The following is a 13,723-nucleotide window of genomic DNA, read 5'->3' as shown; positions in this document are numbered from 1 at the left end:
AAAACAGTAAGAGATAATGCCGCCACACCCTATAGAAGGCATTTTGAAACAAACAAAAAAAGTTTTTTAATGAGAGGTGTGTGATACGGAGTGCAGCCCTCCAAGTGAGGGGAAGATACTACTAACCCCTAGCCTCTGACAGTTGCTCATTCTTGCTTTAGATATTCCAGGCCCTCTTCCTGGCCTCATTCCCTTAAGATTTGTCAAACGACAATTACCAGAGCTCATCATGCAGAGAGGTCAGTGTGATGAAATTCTAATCTGTTTTAGTATTTAATGTCTCAAGAGTTGCCAGATTTGATACTACAGGATAGCTGCCTCTTAATCTTTCCTATCTTATAGGCCCTGGACAGATGGGCCCTTTAGCACGTCCTGGTGATGTGCTGGGGTTGCCTCAGGGTGCCGTTTCCAGATGTCCCACAACCCTAGCATGTCACCAGGACATCATTGCTGCATGGCGCCATATACACAGCACATGTAGCGGTGACGTCACTGCTGCGCAGCGTCCAGATGGACCCGCGCAGCAGCAGTGTGCTCAGGCCATCGCAGGCAGTTTGCAGTGGTGCTAAAAGGAGCTGCTTTTCAGCGCTTCTTTGCTTTCCGCGTAGCCATGTCACACAATTTGGTTGCCGGTGGTCTGTACCCTGCCTATAGTTAACTTTCCTAGTTTAGTTTCTCCTCTGTTCCTATTGCTACTCTGAATGCTTGAATCTGCAATAAAATTTAATTTCTAAGTCTGAGACACAAGTGGGTTGTTCCATTACTACAAAAACCTTTGTTCTAATATCTTTCTTCCTCTGCTTAGGCACTTGATTCCTTTCTCTTTTAATATTTAATTTGTTTCTCCCCCTTCTAACCCTCATAACACCTAACTAAACATATTATTTTCTTATGTCTTTCATCTTCTTTCTCCTTTTTCATGCAGCTTCTGTCTACATTCATTTTCTGCCTTGTTACCTAGTCTTTCTCTTCTTGTCCTCTTTCTCCTTATTCTATCTCCACAATTTTTCACTAAATTTTAATTGTACCCTTTCCCCTCCCCATATGCTCCAATTGCATTTATCTTCTCCCTCCTTTCCTATCTCTCCCCTGTCACTCCCTCTTTTATGTTTTCCCAGTTCTCCTAGCTTTTATGTTTTCCCCAATTCTTCCTCCATTGTTTTGCCTTTCTATTTTTCTCTCATCCTGTTTCTTCCTCCATCCCTAATTCTCCTAGTTCCACTCATAATCTTCCTTCTCTGTCTGTCCCATTTTATCTTTGCCTCACCATGAACAAAACAAAACAAAACTAGAAATCATGAGTAGCATATATTAGATTCTAAGATTTTTGAAGCTGTAACCCAATAATTCTCCCATCATCAAGATTGTATAAGTGGAAATAATAGTAATAAATAATAATAATAAGCCCCAGGGTCTCCTTGAAGAACACATGCCACACTTCCTGCTGAGACAATAGGACTCACAATCTGTGGTCCTCCAGAACCTGCTAGATTATAGTTCCCCCTACTCTGGCTATTGACATTTCTGTCTCAAACTGCTAGGAGTCAAAGAGGATTTTCAGACCATTGCTGGTAAAATGGCAATAAAAGGTCAGGGAAGCACGTGTGTGTGAAAGCCTGATGCACTTCTGAAACATCAGGGAATTGTTCCCTTGCCTCTAGCATCCTTGAATTGTTCACACAGCAGCAATTTCCTATGAACAGAAATGTTGTGGTCATAGGAAATAGCTGCTCTGTGAACAATTCAAGGACACTAGAGGTGAAGGAATGATTCCGTCATGTTCAGAAACATGTCAGGCTTTCACACACACATGCTTCCCTGACATTTTACTGAGTTTTTACCAGTGTTTACCCCATGGTAAGCACTGGTATGAAAATCTTCAATAGCCAAATATATCTGTAACAGCATTCCCCATGACTCATTATAGGTCTGAAACAACCTCTGTGTTTAAAGCGATCCCTGCTCATCCCATATCAGTCTGAAGGTAAATTCGACCATCACCACTACCCCATATAAATATCTTGAAACTATGAATAGAATATGTTGAATTCTCAACATTTGGAAAGTGTACAGTCCCCTCAAACTCAATAGGACTTGAGAAGTAGAATGCCATAGAAGGGTTCAAAAAAGGTCATGGAGGTTATGGAGGACAGAAAGTTCCTGATTATCTGATGAGTTAGGGACCAAAAGACTGTCAAAAAGTGGAATCTGATGAAAAATAGAGCCTAGTATTTTTTTTTTAAGCTGGCAAATGCAAGACTGATGCCAAGCCCATTCAGAAAAAAACAAACAAAAGACAAACTGCATGCTGTGTAGTGGTCAAAAGAGCAAACTGAGGGTTGAAAGTGTGACACATGACTATAATGTGCTGGTAATAATAAATAAATATTCACATGACTATAATTTAGATATGTTGAAACAGTGGAATGTTCAAAAATGAGTAACTGAGAAGAGATAAATGCCTCTAATTTGAGGTCACTGATATGATATGTATTGTGGCAGTTCAAAATGAGGTAGCCATGTACTACACAGTAGTAGCTTCTATATTTGGTGATCCATATAGATATCAGTCACCATTCAGAGTCTGTTTTCAGAACCTTCGCAGTAACATGTTATTTGTTCCACAAAATTCTATAACTGAATTACCATGGGCCCTCCACATTCACTGGGGTTAGGGACTGAGAACCCCCATTAAAGTGGAAAAAACACAAATAAAAAAGCTGTTGTGTTTAACCTGTAAGAACACCTCTCTAGGAATCTCTGGGTTCTCCAGAACAACTGTATGGTCCACAACTACCAGAGATGAACTATAAAATCATGCTGGAGGACCTACAAATGCATAGAGAAGTATTTTCTCTAGGCATCTCTATTATTATTTTTTTGCATTATTTTTATTTTTTAATTTAAAAATTGTATCAATAGATTCACAGAAATTAAGTTAAATAAAAAAATTCAAAATTACTATTACTGGTGTACAGTTTGATTTGTATAGGAAACAAACTCTTCAGATAAAGATATACATTTCAACAATACAATTACAGTTAAAGATTGGATTTCTCTGTCAATCAGAATGAACACATTCTGCATCAAAGGGTATATTTCCAATTTAAAAGATGAAAGAAAATACAAATAAAAATGAAATAAGCCTGCCTATGGCATACATTCTATAAAAACAATTTAATATAATACACAATAATACATATTAACATTAAATAATAAAATATAATAATAAATAATAAAATAATAAAATATAGCAGGTCACAAATAACAAATAAACCTACAATGGCAATCAGTATTAATCAAGTTTGTGAATAATCCAATCTGCAAAAGTCCAAAACTCCACAAATGTGGAGGGTCAATTGTACATTGAAATTAAGATGTATCCAGTTATGAACCATAGGATAAATCTGTCTTCCGCCCTTTACAGTATTTTAGCAGTATAATTACATTACTCAGAAAAAGATAGACCCAAATTATTCAATCCCAGAGTTTAAATCTCCACTCAGTCATGAACGTCCACAAGGTGAGCTTGGGTAAATCACACTCTCTCAGCTTCAAAGGAAGGCAATGCCAACCCTCTTCAGAACGAATCTTACCATGAATACTCTATGAGAAGCTTGTCATAATTTGAAACTGACTTGAAGGCAAACAACAACAACAACAACAACCAATTCCCCTTAAATAAAATTGACTAAAATTCTTCCTCCTTAAAGAAATCAAACTTTTCCCATTGCCTTTCTAATTTATTCATTGCTCTGATTTTTGTAAAGCTTGTCAGATGTTCATTCAGTGTGGCATAATGCTCAGACTGAATCATGCTTATTTATATAAGTTTATGCTGTGTGGAAATTTTACCTTTACCTATAAGAGAGAGTTGAGTATAGAATTTGTAAAAGCTTTATAGGTTGGCTTTGGGATCTAGTGCTAATGGGCCCAGCATTATAACAGAAAACCATAACTACATTGCCATTTACAATGTTGTAGCAATGCTACAAGATTGTTTCAAGAAAGCATTTTCCTTTGGCATAGCAATGAAAAAGACAAAGTAGTTCATACCTAATGTCTTCATCTTACAGTTCTTGGATAAAAGTCAATAATAATCTCGAATAAACCAGGACATTGCTGGGAAAAACAGGCAATATGTAACCATTTATAAACTAGAAATAATAGCTCTGCAGCTCTTTTTATTTTGAAGGTAGACATGTTCAATGAATTGTAGATGATATCCAAAACTTTCAAAAGAAAAGTTCATTGTCTGTGTGTCAGTATTCCTGGCTGGAGGAAAAAATGTTACAAATTATGATGTATGAAAGCAAAAAGAAAAAAGAAAGAGAGAAAGAAAGAAAGAAAGAAAGAAAGAAAGAAAGGAAAGGAAAGGAAAGGAAAGAAAAAAGGCAACGTGTGTTGAACATGTTCTGAGTCTAATTCTTCTAAATATTTATAAACACACATATCCTGACTTACAAAGTAGTCAGCTAGTGTGTTAGGAATTGTTTGGCAATGATGTAACACATGCTTTAAGGACTCCACTGGATTGCTTTTAGTGCAATAAAAATATGCAGCCCTTACTTAACTGCCATGGGAGGTCTAAAGTAAACATTTTTACAGTAGACCCCCTTTTTGCCAGCATGTTACTAACATTCAAATGGTAAATTTCTTTGCTAGAAAAATTCAATTCCTTTCATCGCTCAAGACTTTTGTTGAAATTGTGGATACTCTGTGAATTTCAGTTATATGAATTGTATTGTACAGCACCTTAGGGGCCGAACTCCAAAGTGCACAGGAAAAAAATGTTCTCCATAGCTACATTTTATGAAATAGTCGAAATGTGATGGTAAAACCTTCATAGGGCAAAAGGTGTGGGTAGAACAAGGGGATACTTGCATATTCCTTGGGGTTTTCTAAACTAAACTAAACTAAAATAAAATCTCTGCTCTGTCTTCTAAGACAAAGATAAGAAACTGCTCCAGGGAAAGTGCCAATTATTTCTCCACATCATCTCAGTATGCCACACTGATACATTTTTAGGAAACCAGAATGTTCTTCACATGTTGATTTTTAGCCCCTTTTCAACTTTTCCCTTGAGTTTGGGTAGGGGTTTGGGGTCATGGGATATAAGTTAAGTCACAGTGGCATGTTTGGGCAATATGGGTAACTTTATCCCAAAAACATTTCAAGGGGGAGGGTTGGGGCTTTGCAGAGGTGGCTTTGAGGATCCATATATACAGTCATCCCTCCATATTTGCGGCTTTGATATTTGCGGATTTGATTAATATGTTCTCTCTAGGACTGTCTAGGTCCTCCAGTGCAACTCTGTGGTCAACTTTAACTAAAAGTTGCACTGAAAGACCATTTGTAGCTACTCCAGTGCCATTCTATGGTCAATGTATGTTGGACATTGACCACAGAGTTGCACTGGAGGACCTAGAGATTCCTAGAGAGGTGTCCTCTCAGGTAAAAACAGAGTTTTTGTTATTTGCGGTTTTTCCATATTCACGGGGGTCTTGTTCCCCTAACCCTAGTGAATATGGAGTGACAACTCTGTGTGTGTGTGTGTGTGTGTGTGGTTGGGCTGCAACCCTAGAATGTAAAGCGACCATCATCAATATTAACTTTATTTAACTATCTGAATATAAATTTTATTTACCTAGAACTTATTTATTTTTATTTGCTTTATTTAATAGTCAAATGAATTAAAGCTCACCAGAGGTGCATATGTAGGAAGGATTAACATGGAGACAAAGGTTGACAGGTGAAGACAAATCACTGAATCCAGATATATTCATCCAAGCAATCTAAAAAAAAAAAACACAAATGTGAAATTTTCAAAGAAGTAGCCATATTGTCTTTGAAGCATGTCTTGGAGCAAAAAGAAAGGTGGAAGAGAGGGAAAGAAAACAAGAAATGTGTCAGCACCTGTGAGACTAACTGTTTTCTTTTTTAATTTTATCATGAGCTTTTATGGATATAAACCCACTTTGTCTGATGTAGTACCAAAGAGGTGGGTGTATATCCATGAAAGCTCATGCTGAAATAAAAGCCAATTAGTCTTAAAGATGCTGCCACATTTTCTTCTCACCTCCCTTCCTCATTTTTAATATGTAAAATTATTTTCTCAAATAAATATATCACACATCCCTAAGGTTGGCCACTGTACCAGAGAACTGGCCAATAGTAACACCCCTATTTAAAAATAGTTCTCAATGGAGGATTCAGAAAACTACAGGCCAGACAGTGCATCATCTGTTTCAAATACATAAGTGGAGAGTATGTCTGAAGATAAAATTGCTAAAACATAAAAGATGTTTCACTTAAGAAGAATCAGCATGGCTTCTAGAAAGATATGTCCTATGTCACTAAAAGGAAGCCAATATGGTATAGTGGTTTGAGTCTGGAGACCAGGGTTAAATTCCCCACTTGGCCATGAAATCCACAGGGTGAGCTTGGACAAGTCATACTCTCTCAGACTGAGGAGGAAGGTGATGACAAACTTCCTCTGAACAAATAATGGTAAGAAAACCCCATGATAGGTTTGCCTTGGCGTCATCTTAAGTTGGAAATGTCTTGAAAGCGAACAACAAGAACAACAATGTAACTAAACTTTGCAAGTTTAATACAGGAAAAAATGTTTGTAAACATTTGAATCCCAGACGAAATTTGGAGTTATGTTTTAGTACTGGGAAACCCTGATTTGGAGAGTGCTGAGCGGACATGAATCTGCACAGTTCGGGACTTATTCTGTGCAAAAGGTTCATGTAGGACCTTTACAGAGAACATGATATTTTCTGCCCATATTTATTTCTGTGTACAAAGCACATTTCCAATGTGTGTTTTTTCTACACAATCTAAGCACTATATAAGTAAATAAAACATTTCTGCCCTGAAAACATTTGTTCACAGAAGATTCTATTTTCTGTGCAATGTCCCCCCCCCCCCATACATACATTTTCCACAGAATAAAACTGTGCCTATCTCTTGAAACTATTAGTTTTTGAGGATTTTCTCATATCAGGGAGTTTTAAAATGACTAAATTATTTGTACTTGCCCTCAAGAATGAAATTTATGTAACAAAATTACTTCCCTGGTTTATTGGGATTTTCAAAAGGTCCTGGAATCGATTTTCATGCAGTTTGAACCCATTGTTCCATATTCTAGTCTCTCAATATTTTAAAAATATTGTTATGAAATCACTTTCAGGCTATGTGTGTAAAGTGCATAAGAACCATAAATGAATTTCATGTTTAGACTAGTATCCAATCTCCAAAATATCTCATTATGCATATGCAAATGTTCCCATATTTGAAAATAATAATAATAATCCAAAATCCAAAACACTTCTTCCCCCAAGCATTTTGGATAATGGATAGTCAAACTTTATTTGTTGTGTGTGTTTGTATAAAAACCATAACCACAGATTTATAGATTATACAATTAAGACAAATGAAATAAATACTCAGTTCAATCTATTCTGTTAAACATTTACTTTCTCCTCCCAATATAAAGGTATACCATAGCTATAGTTTATATTAGAGATGCCATTTGGAATCAACAATATCCTTTAAAAAGCACATAAATATACACTTTGTCTCTGTTTTTCTGTTTTTCTTTTCTTTTTTAAAAAAGCAATATCTAGTCCAATACTGAGAGCTTTGTTTAGTCCCTTACACTTACAGTCATTCTAATCCTAAAGTTCAGTATCAATACAATGGATTGGCTTAATGACTTCAGACACAGTTGCCTGGTGCCATTCTAGCAGTATATACAGTGAATTGAAAATGCAGCAAACACACAGAGAAGTGAAAATTCAATCTTCCAAGTTGCAGTGGAAAAACAACAGATGGCACAAAATCAGTGACCCAATGTGGTAGCAACTGCCATCAAGTCAATTGTCACCCTATTTATTTTCACTTTCTGAGGTGCCCTATTTCTACAGGCTTGGCAAATTCCTTGCCTTCAAGGAAGTCATGTATTTAATTCTTGGCCTTCTTTGAGCCAAGTCAATCCCTGATGAAAAATACACACTTCTGTAGAAAACAAATCTGTATGTCAGTCAGCCACATCCATTATTGCAACTCCCAAATACTCACCTCACCAACTGGCTGGATTTATGCAATAAAGTAGCTGAACTGTGCTTTCAGTGCTTTGCATAATACTCCAGAGGCTTTATTTTCCCCATCTTAATATCTGTGAACTGTTTCTCTACTTGTCCTATAGAAATCTGTCTTATTGAAATACATTTTTTCAACCTCAACTCAAGCCATTTATTTTCTAGATGAGATACAAAACTATATTGTCATTCAATTAAATCAACCATGCTTTTAATTTATCCTTCTGTATGTAAACATTTCTATTTGATAAGTTGCAAAGGCAAAAGGGCTAAAATACATTTAAAACCTATTCATAATCATTAGGAAAGACATCCCCCACCACACACACACACACACACACACTTCAACCCATACCTGTACACTTGTCTTGAAAGGTTGGCTTTCCTTTTAAAGAAAATTGCTGATGATATTAGCACTCTGCTATAAACCCAACCATTCTTTCTCTACAGTCTTACAAACATAATCTGTTTAGTTAGGCACCATGAAGCTTGGTAATATGATAGTCTTCATGTGAATGCTACTAGATATAAAGTTCACTATTAAAATTTAAATGTGAAAGGAATACATTTCAAAATGGGCTTTATTATAGCTATATCTTCTTGATTTGAACAATTTAACACACTGATGGTATTTTAAACCTAGCTGAACTATAAGGTGTCTTCAGTATGCTAGCACTATCTTAGTAGCTAACATTCTTATTCTTAGACAGTGTCATGTAAAGTGAAAAAGAAAAGGGGGTGAGAAAGAAAGAAAGAAAGAAAGAAAGAAAGAAAGAAAGAATTTATATCCCATTGGAATCCTTCCATTGCTTGATAGAACTGGCTCACAAAGTGAGATCTCTTCAGAGCAAGAATCTGATAATCAGACATTGTGAGACTGGTTCAGAGAATATTTTGAGATAAAAGCCCTTTTAGCCTTACTTCTAGCCTAAGTGAAGTTGCACATGATAGATGACATGAGCAATAAATCAATTCCCAGTCAATCAATTAATCCTACCCTAAAATTCTAAAATATTCTAAAATCCCAAATGGCATGACAATAGCAGTCATAGAATATACAGTGACAGCTCATTCCTAGTCTTCAGGAATTATTTTGAGAAATTGGTGTCATAGAACTATGAAGATGCAATGGGATTTTTAAGCCATGTAGCCCAGCTCCATGCTTGATGTAGAGAAGTCAAAGCTGGAGTATCTTCCACAAATGCATGTGCAGTTTCTACTTGATGATTTCCCAGCTAGAGAAAACATACCACTTTTCTGAGTAATTGCTCCTATTGTCCAATTGTACTCGCTATCATGATGTTTCTCCAAATGTTTCAACTATATTAACTCTTCTGTAACTCCTGTCCATTGAGGCAGCAGAGAATGTGTCTTCTCTCTTCTATGCAAAGAGAGCTCTGTACGTATTTGAAAGGTGTTGGTTTGTTCCCCTTCTGACTATATATACCAATTGTTTTAACAGTAATGAAAGCTAATGAAGACAGAGATTCATAATTTCCAAGCCCACATATATTACATTGCTGATACAAATGGAAAAGCCAGGGAAAATCACATGCAACAGACAATGAGAGCAGTTTATTGTAGTACCTAAAATTGCTATGATTTAAATTTCTGTTTGTCAAGGTTAATTATTCATGGTGTAGTACCCAATGGTGTAGTGGTTGAGCATTGGACTATGACTCTGGAGACCAGGGTTCAAATCCCTACTCACCAATGGAAACCCAATGGGTGACCTTGGACAAGTCACATTTTCTCAGCCTCAGAGGAAAGCAAGGGCAACCCATCCTGATCAAATCTTGTCAAGAAAACTGCATGATAGGTTCACCTTAGTGTTGCCATAAGTCAGAAATTATTTGAAGGCACAATTTTGTTCATTCTTCTGTTCTGTATGAACAGCAAAATAGATAGCACTACATTTTCTGGGTACTGAATCTTGGTGGGTGCCCACTAAATTTTGAATTCCTTGAGATGGTGAACCGTTGTCCACCATTCCAACAAGCCATTCATGATTATATATTCCTTTACAATGACAATTACTTTTCCAAAGTAATACTGAACAAAACAACATTTGAATAACAGATAAATGGTTAGGCTTATAATGCTATTCATCTTACCACAGATAGAAATAAAATAACTTTATTGGATATATGTCCTTCTAACCTCCAATAAAACACAAAACAAAACCTAAAGTTATTGCAAAGTTATAATAAGATATCATCTTATCTGAAAACTCCAACACTGAAGATCTTTCCTCCTGAATTTTCAAATAATGTGTTAAGATAACACAATAAATGTTAGTAACATTGCATAAAATGTACATAAATTTTGATGGGTAGATGCTGTTGACAGTTTATTTAGGGGTGCTTTTTGCATGAACCAACCCATCAGCAACATAAACATATTCAGGTCATTAAATTCTTTGTTTATGGAAAAGCAGATGCTATCCCCTGTAGATCACTGAACTCCACAATGAAATATTCATGAAAGAAAAGGTGTTGTTTATTATTAATAATCCTGCTGCTTACTATGGAAATAAGAAGTGCATTTCATTATAGCACTATGGAAGGCTTAACAACTTTTTGGGTGTGTTTTGCTTGCAACTTTCCTTGAGCTAAAAATTTAATGGATAATTTGTACTTCAGAATCTGAATTATCAGAGTGTAAAGGTATATTGTATATTATGATGCACTGCATTTTGCAACAAAATAAGACATTTCCCAGTGTAAACGGCACAGTTATGTTATTTTTTAGTATTAAAAGGAAAAATTCCAGAGGCAACAAAATGTAAAATATGTGACATCTCAGTTGCATGTAGGTAAACCTGCTGCATTAAAATGCCCTAATCTCTTTCCAGTATGGATGATAGTCAAGTATTTATATTGACTTTATTGTGGTCAAGTCAAGTGCTTGTAATGAAAAGTGCTATAGCTGATGTAGACCTTGATACTTATAGTATGGTTAAATAATTTGTCCACACATTACTACATAAAAATGCAATGACATTCAACATATTTTGGCACTACTGTGTTTCTATGGTTTCTTCATAGTTCATTTCTTGGTCTATCATATCACACATACAAACATTGGGATAGGAATTTCATTGTGCTTGACAGTCTTGCTGAAAGTAGTGTTTTCACTCCTCCTGAGACCTGGGAGAAAAAGTAAGCTTTAATGTGAAAATTCATACATTTGTGAGGCTTACAATGTGTTTCTGAGACATAAAGTGTGCACGAAACAATAACAATGCAAATGGAAAAAAATGTGCATAATTGGGGAAAAAAACAGTGAACAAACACACTTTAATCAGCTTATCCCTTCTAATTCAGAGTCATCTGTAAATTTGATAAGTGTGTCCTCTGTTTCAGCATCTAAGGGGCTGTACATATAGCCCCTAAGGGGTAGTGGGATGCTGCTCCTTTCCTAGCCAGATAATCAAAATCCTCATTGAAATCAAAGTGTGCTATATCCACTGCATTTCTCTGATCCAATCCTAGGATTCAGATCAACGTCAATATAGTTGATCTCCATCCTCATCTGCTACAGTCCTATGCCATCTTGACACCTCATTTTTCTTTTACTTAAAAGGGACTTCCACACCTACTAGGCTTCAGCTATCTTTGTGGCAAGGAACCAAGCCAATTCAGATGCCAGCCTTTCATTCAAAACTCCATGTGACTAGAAATCACCCCTCACCTTGAAAAAGTTGTCCTGGGTTGAAAAAAGCTCAGAGGGATATTTCTCCCTTTGTTCTCATGATGCTTAATAGCCCCACTGGGAAGTATGTTTTTTTTTTCTTCAGGGAAAGGATTTTGGATCATCATACTATGCCCATACTGTTTTAAAAATGTTATAATTTGACATTCAATGTAAAATGTGTACTGGGAAGAAATGAGGGGTGCTGGTGACTCATTTTTCACTGATATGTCAGCATGTTCTGCCATTTGTGGCAGGATTTTTCTATGATTTTGGGGCTGTGTTTCTTTCCCACCACATTGTGACTGAGTATTACATGCAAAACTGGCTTGAAACTACAGCAACTATTTATTTAATAATCATATATAATAGCATAGCTACAGCATAAGCAGCAGTTCTGAAAGAGAACTCCAGTTCCAAAAAAATAAAAGTAAAAAACAAACAGCTGCACTTATTGGTTTTCATGACTTGAAAATTAAAAGCTTGGGAAACAAATTTGAATGAAACATCGGGTAAATTCGATCCTAAGTGAAGTTAGCGCTTGAATTGTTCCAGTCCCAGAGGATAGTAATTGCTTTGCCAAGCCTTGTAAAGACATCATTAAAAGTTTGTTTGCATCATACAATAAAAAAAGTGTGCATGACCTCACTTTTCAAAATTAGGCTTGTTGCTGAATATTTAAGTAACAGAATAAAACCATTGATTTTTTATATTTTTATTGTATTTATTTTTGTGGTGAGATTATCTGCTTACAGTTGAAGCAATGGAAGAAGAATCCTCCCTGGAAAACTTTTAAAACTGTTGCAGGACTTTGCAAAAGATTTTTCAGAAAGACTTATTAATGCCATATCCACAGGCAGGGACAACCCTGGAGCAATCCCGAAGTGCAGCAGCAAACACTCTAGTAGCTGAGGTGGCTGATGCCTTCCATATCAGCAGGGCAGTGAATCTGCTCTTACAGTAGAATCTACTCTTTTAAAAACATGATTGTTTTAAATTTAGCTGTGAGTCATCTTGAGTGCCAGTTCTGGGGAAAAGGTGGGCTGTAAATCTCTCTCTCTCTCTCTCTCTCTCTCTCTCACACACACACACACATATATGAGAGAGAGAGAGAGAGAGAATAAATAAATAAATAAAAATTTATTTATATTTTCCTGCCTCTCCCAGGTGGATTGAGGCAGGATTACAACCCAATAAAATATACAATGCATAACAATAAAGTACAATAAAATTAACTAATAATTTTGTTAAAACAAGTTCTATCAAAAATCGGCAGTGGAATGGAAATGTATAGAATCTTTACAGCTGTAGGTATATAGTTGTCATGAAGGCAGGCTAGGCCCAGAAGCAGAGGAAAGAAATGCCACTGTCCTGGCCTTGGAAGGAGAGAAGAGGATGCAGGCAAAGCTCCATCATGCTTAGATCCAGAAGCAGATGAAAGCCTCCCCTCCTTCCAAACTGTCACTGCCTTGGACTAGAAAGGAAAGAAGAAGACCCAGTATCTGCTGGACTTAAATCCCTCCCACTCCCACACTACCACCTCCTTTCCCTTTTGTGTCATGACACAAAAGAGCAGGAAACTATTTTGTAGCTCTTTTACTTGCAATGTACCACCACAGTGATGGCATTATTATTATTATTATTATTATTATTATTATTATTTATATCCCGCCTCTCCCTATGGATTGAGGCGGGTGACAGAAAGCAAAAATAACAATAAAATACATTATACATTTAAAATTCAGGACAATCCCCTACCCCCAAACTCCCTCCCCTAAAAATATAACAAAATAAAAACAGCAACAATATAAAATACTAATTAAAATTAATTAAAATTAAAATATATAAATAAATGGTGCTGACAATGAAGATGATGATGATAATATAATCTTGTGCATGCATGTACATATAAAGATATTCTT

General features: G+C 36.1%; 1 protein-coding gene across 6 annotated transcripts in view; it reads right to left on the bottom strand.

Annotated features, from left to right (window-relative positions):
- MGAT4C (MGAT4 family member C) overlaps window positions 1-13,723 on the bottom strand; it is a 462,300-nt gene that overhangs the window by 118,272 nt on the left and 330,305 nt on the right. For 5 of the 6 annotated variants that reach the window (XM_089526797.1, XM_089526803.1, XM_089526800.1 and 2 more), the window contains one exon: window positions 5,705-5,795. In XM_089526797.1, coding sequence (XP_089382923.1) covers window positions 5,705-5,734 — 30 coding nt within the window. In that variant the 5' untranslated portion in view covers window positions 5,735-5,795. Of the gene's footprint in view, window positions 1-5,704; window positions 5,796-13,723 lie in introns of those variants that run through there. The other variant, XM_089526801.1, reaches the window with a different exon arrangement.

Source organism: Sceloporus occidentalis, unplaced genomic scaffold (assembly GCF_023333645.1).
Source record: "Sceloporus occidentalis isolate IW3139 unplaced genomic scaffold, rSceOcc1.0.p SCAF_5, whole genome shotgun sequence".
In the NCBI taxonomy this organism is placed as follows: Eukaryota; Metazoa; Chordata; class Lepidosauria; order Squamata; family Phrynosomatidae; genus Sceloporus; species Sceloporus occidentalis.
Note: the sequence above shows the minus strand (reverse complement) of the source record. Positions and strands in the feature narration are given on the sequence as shown.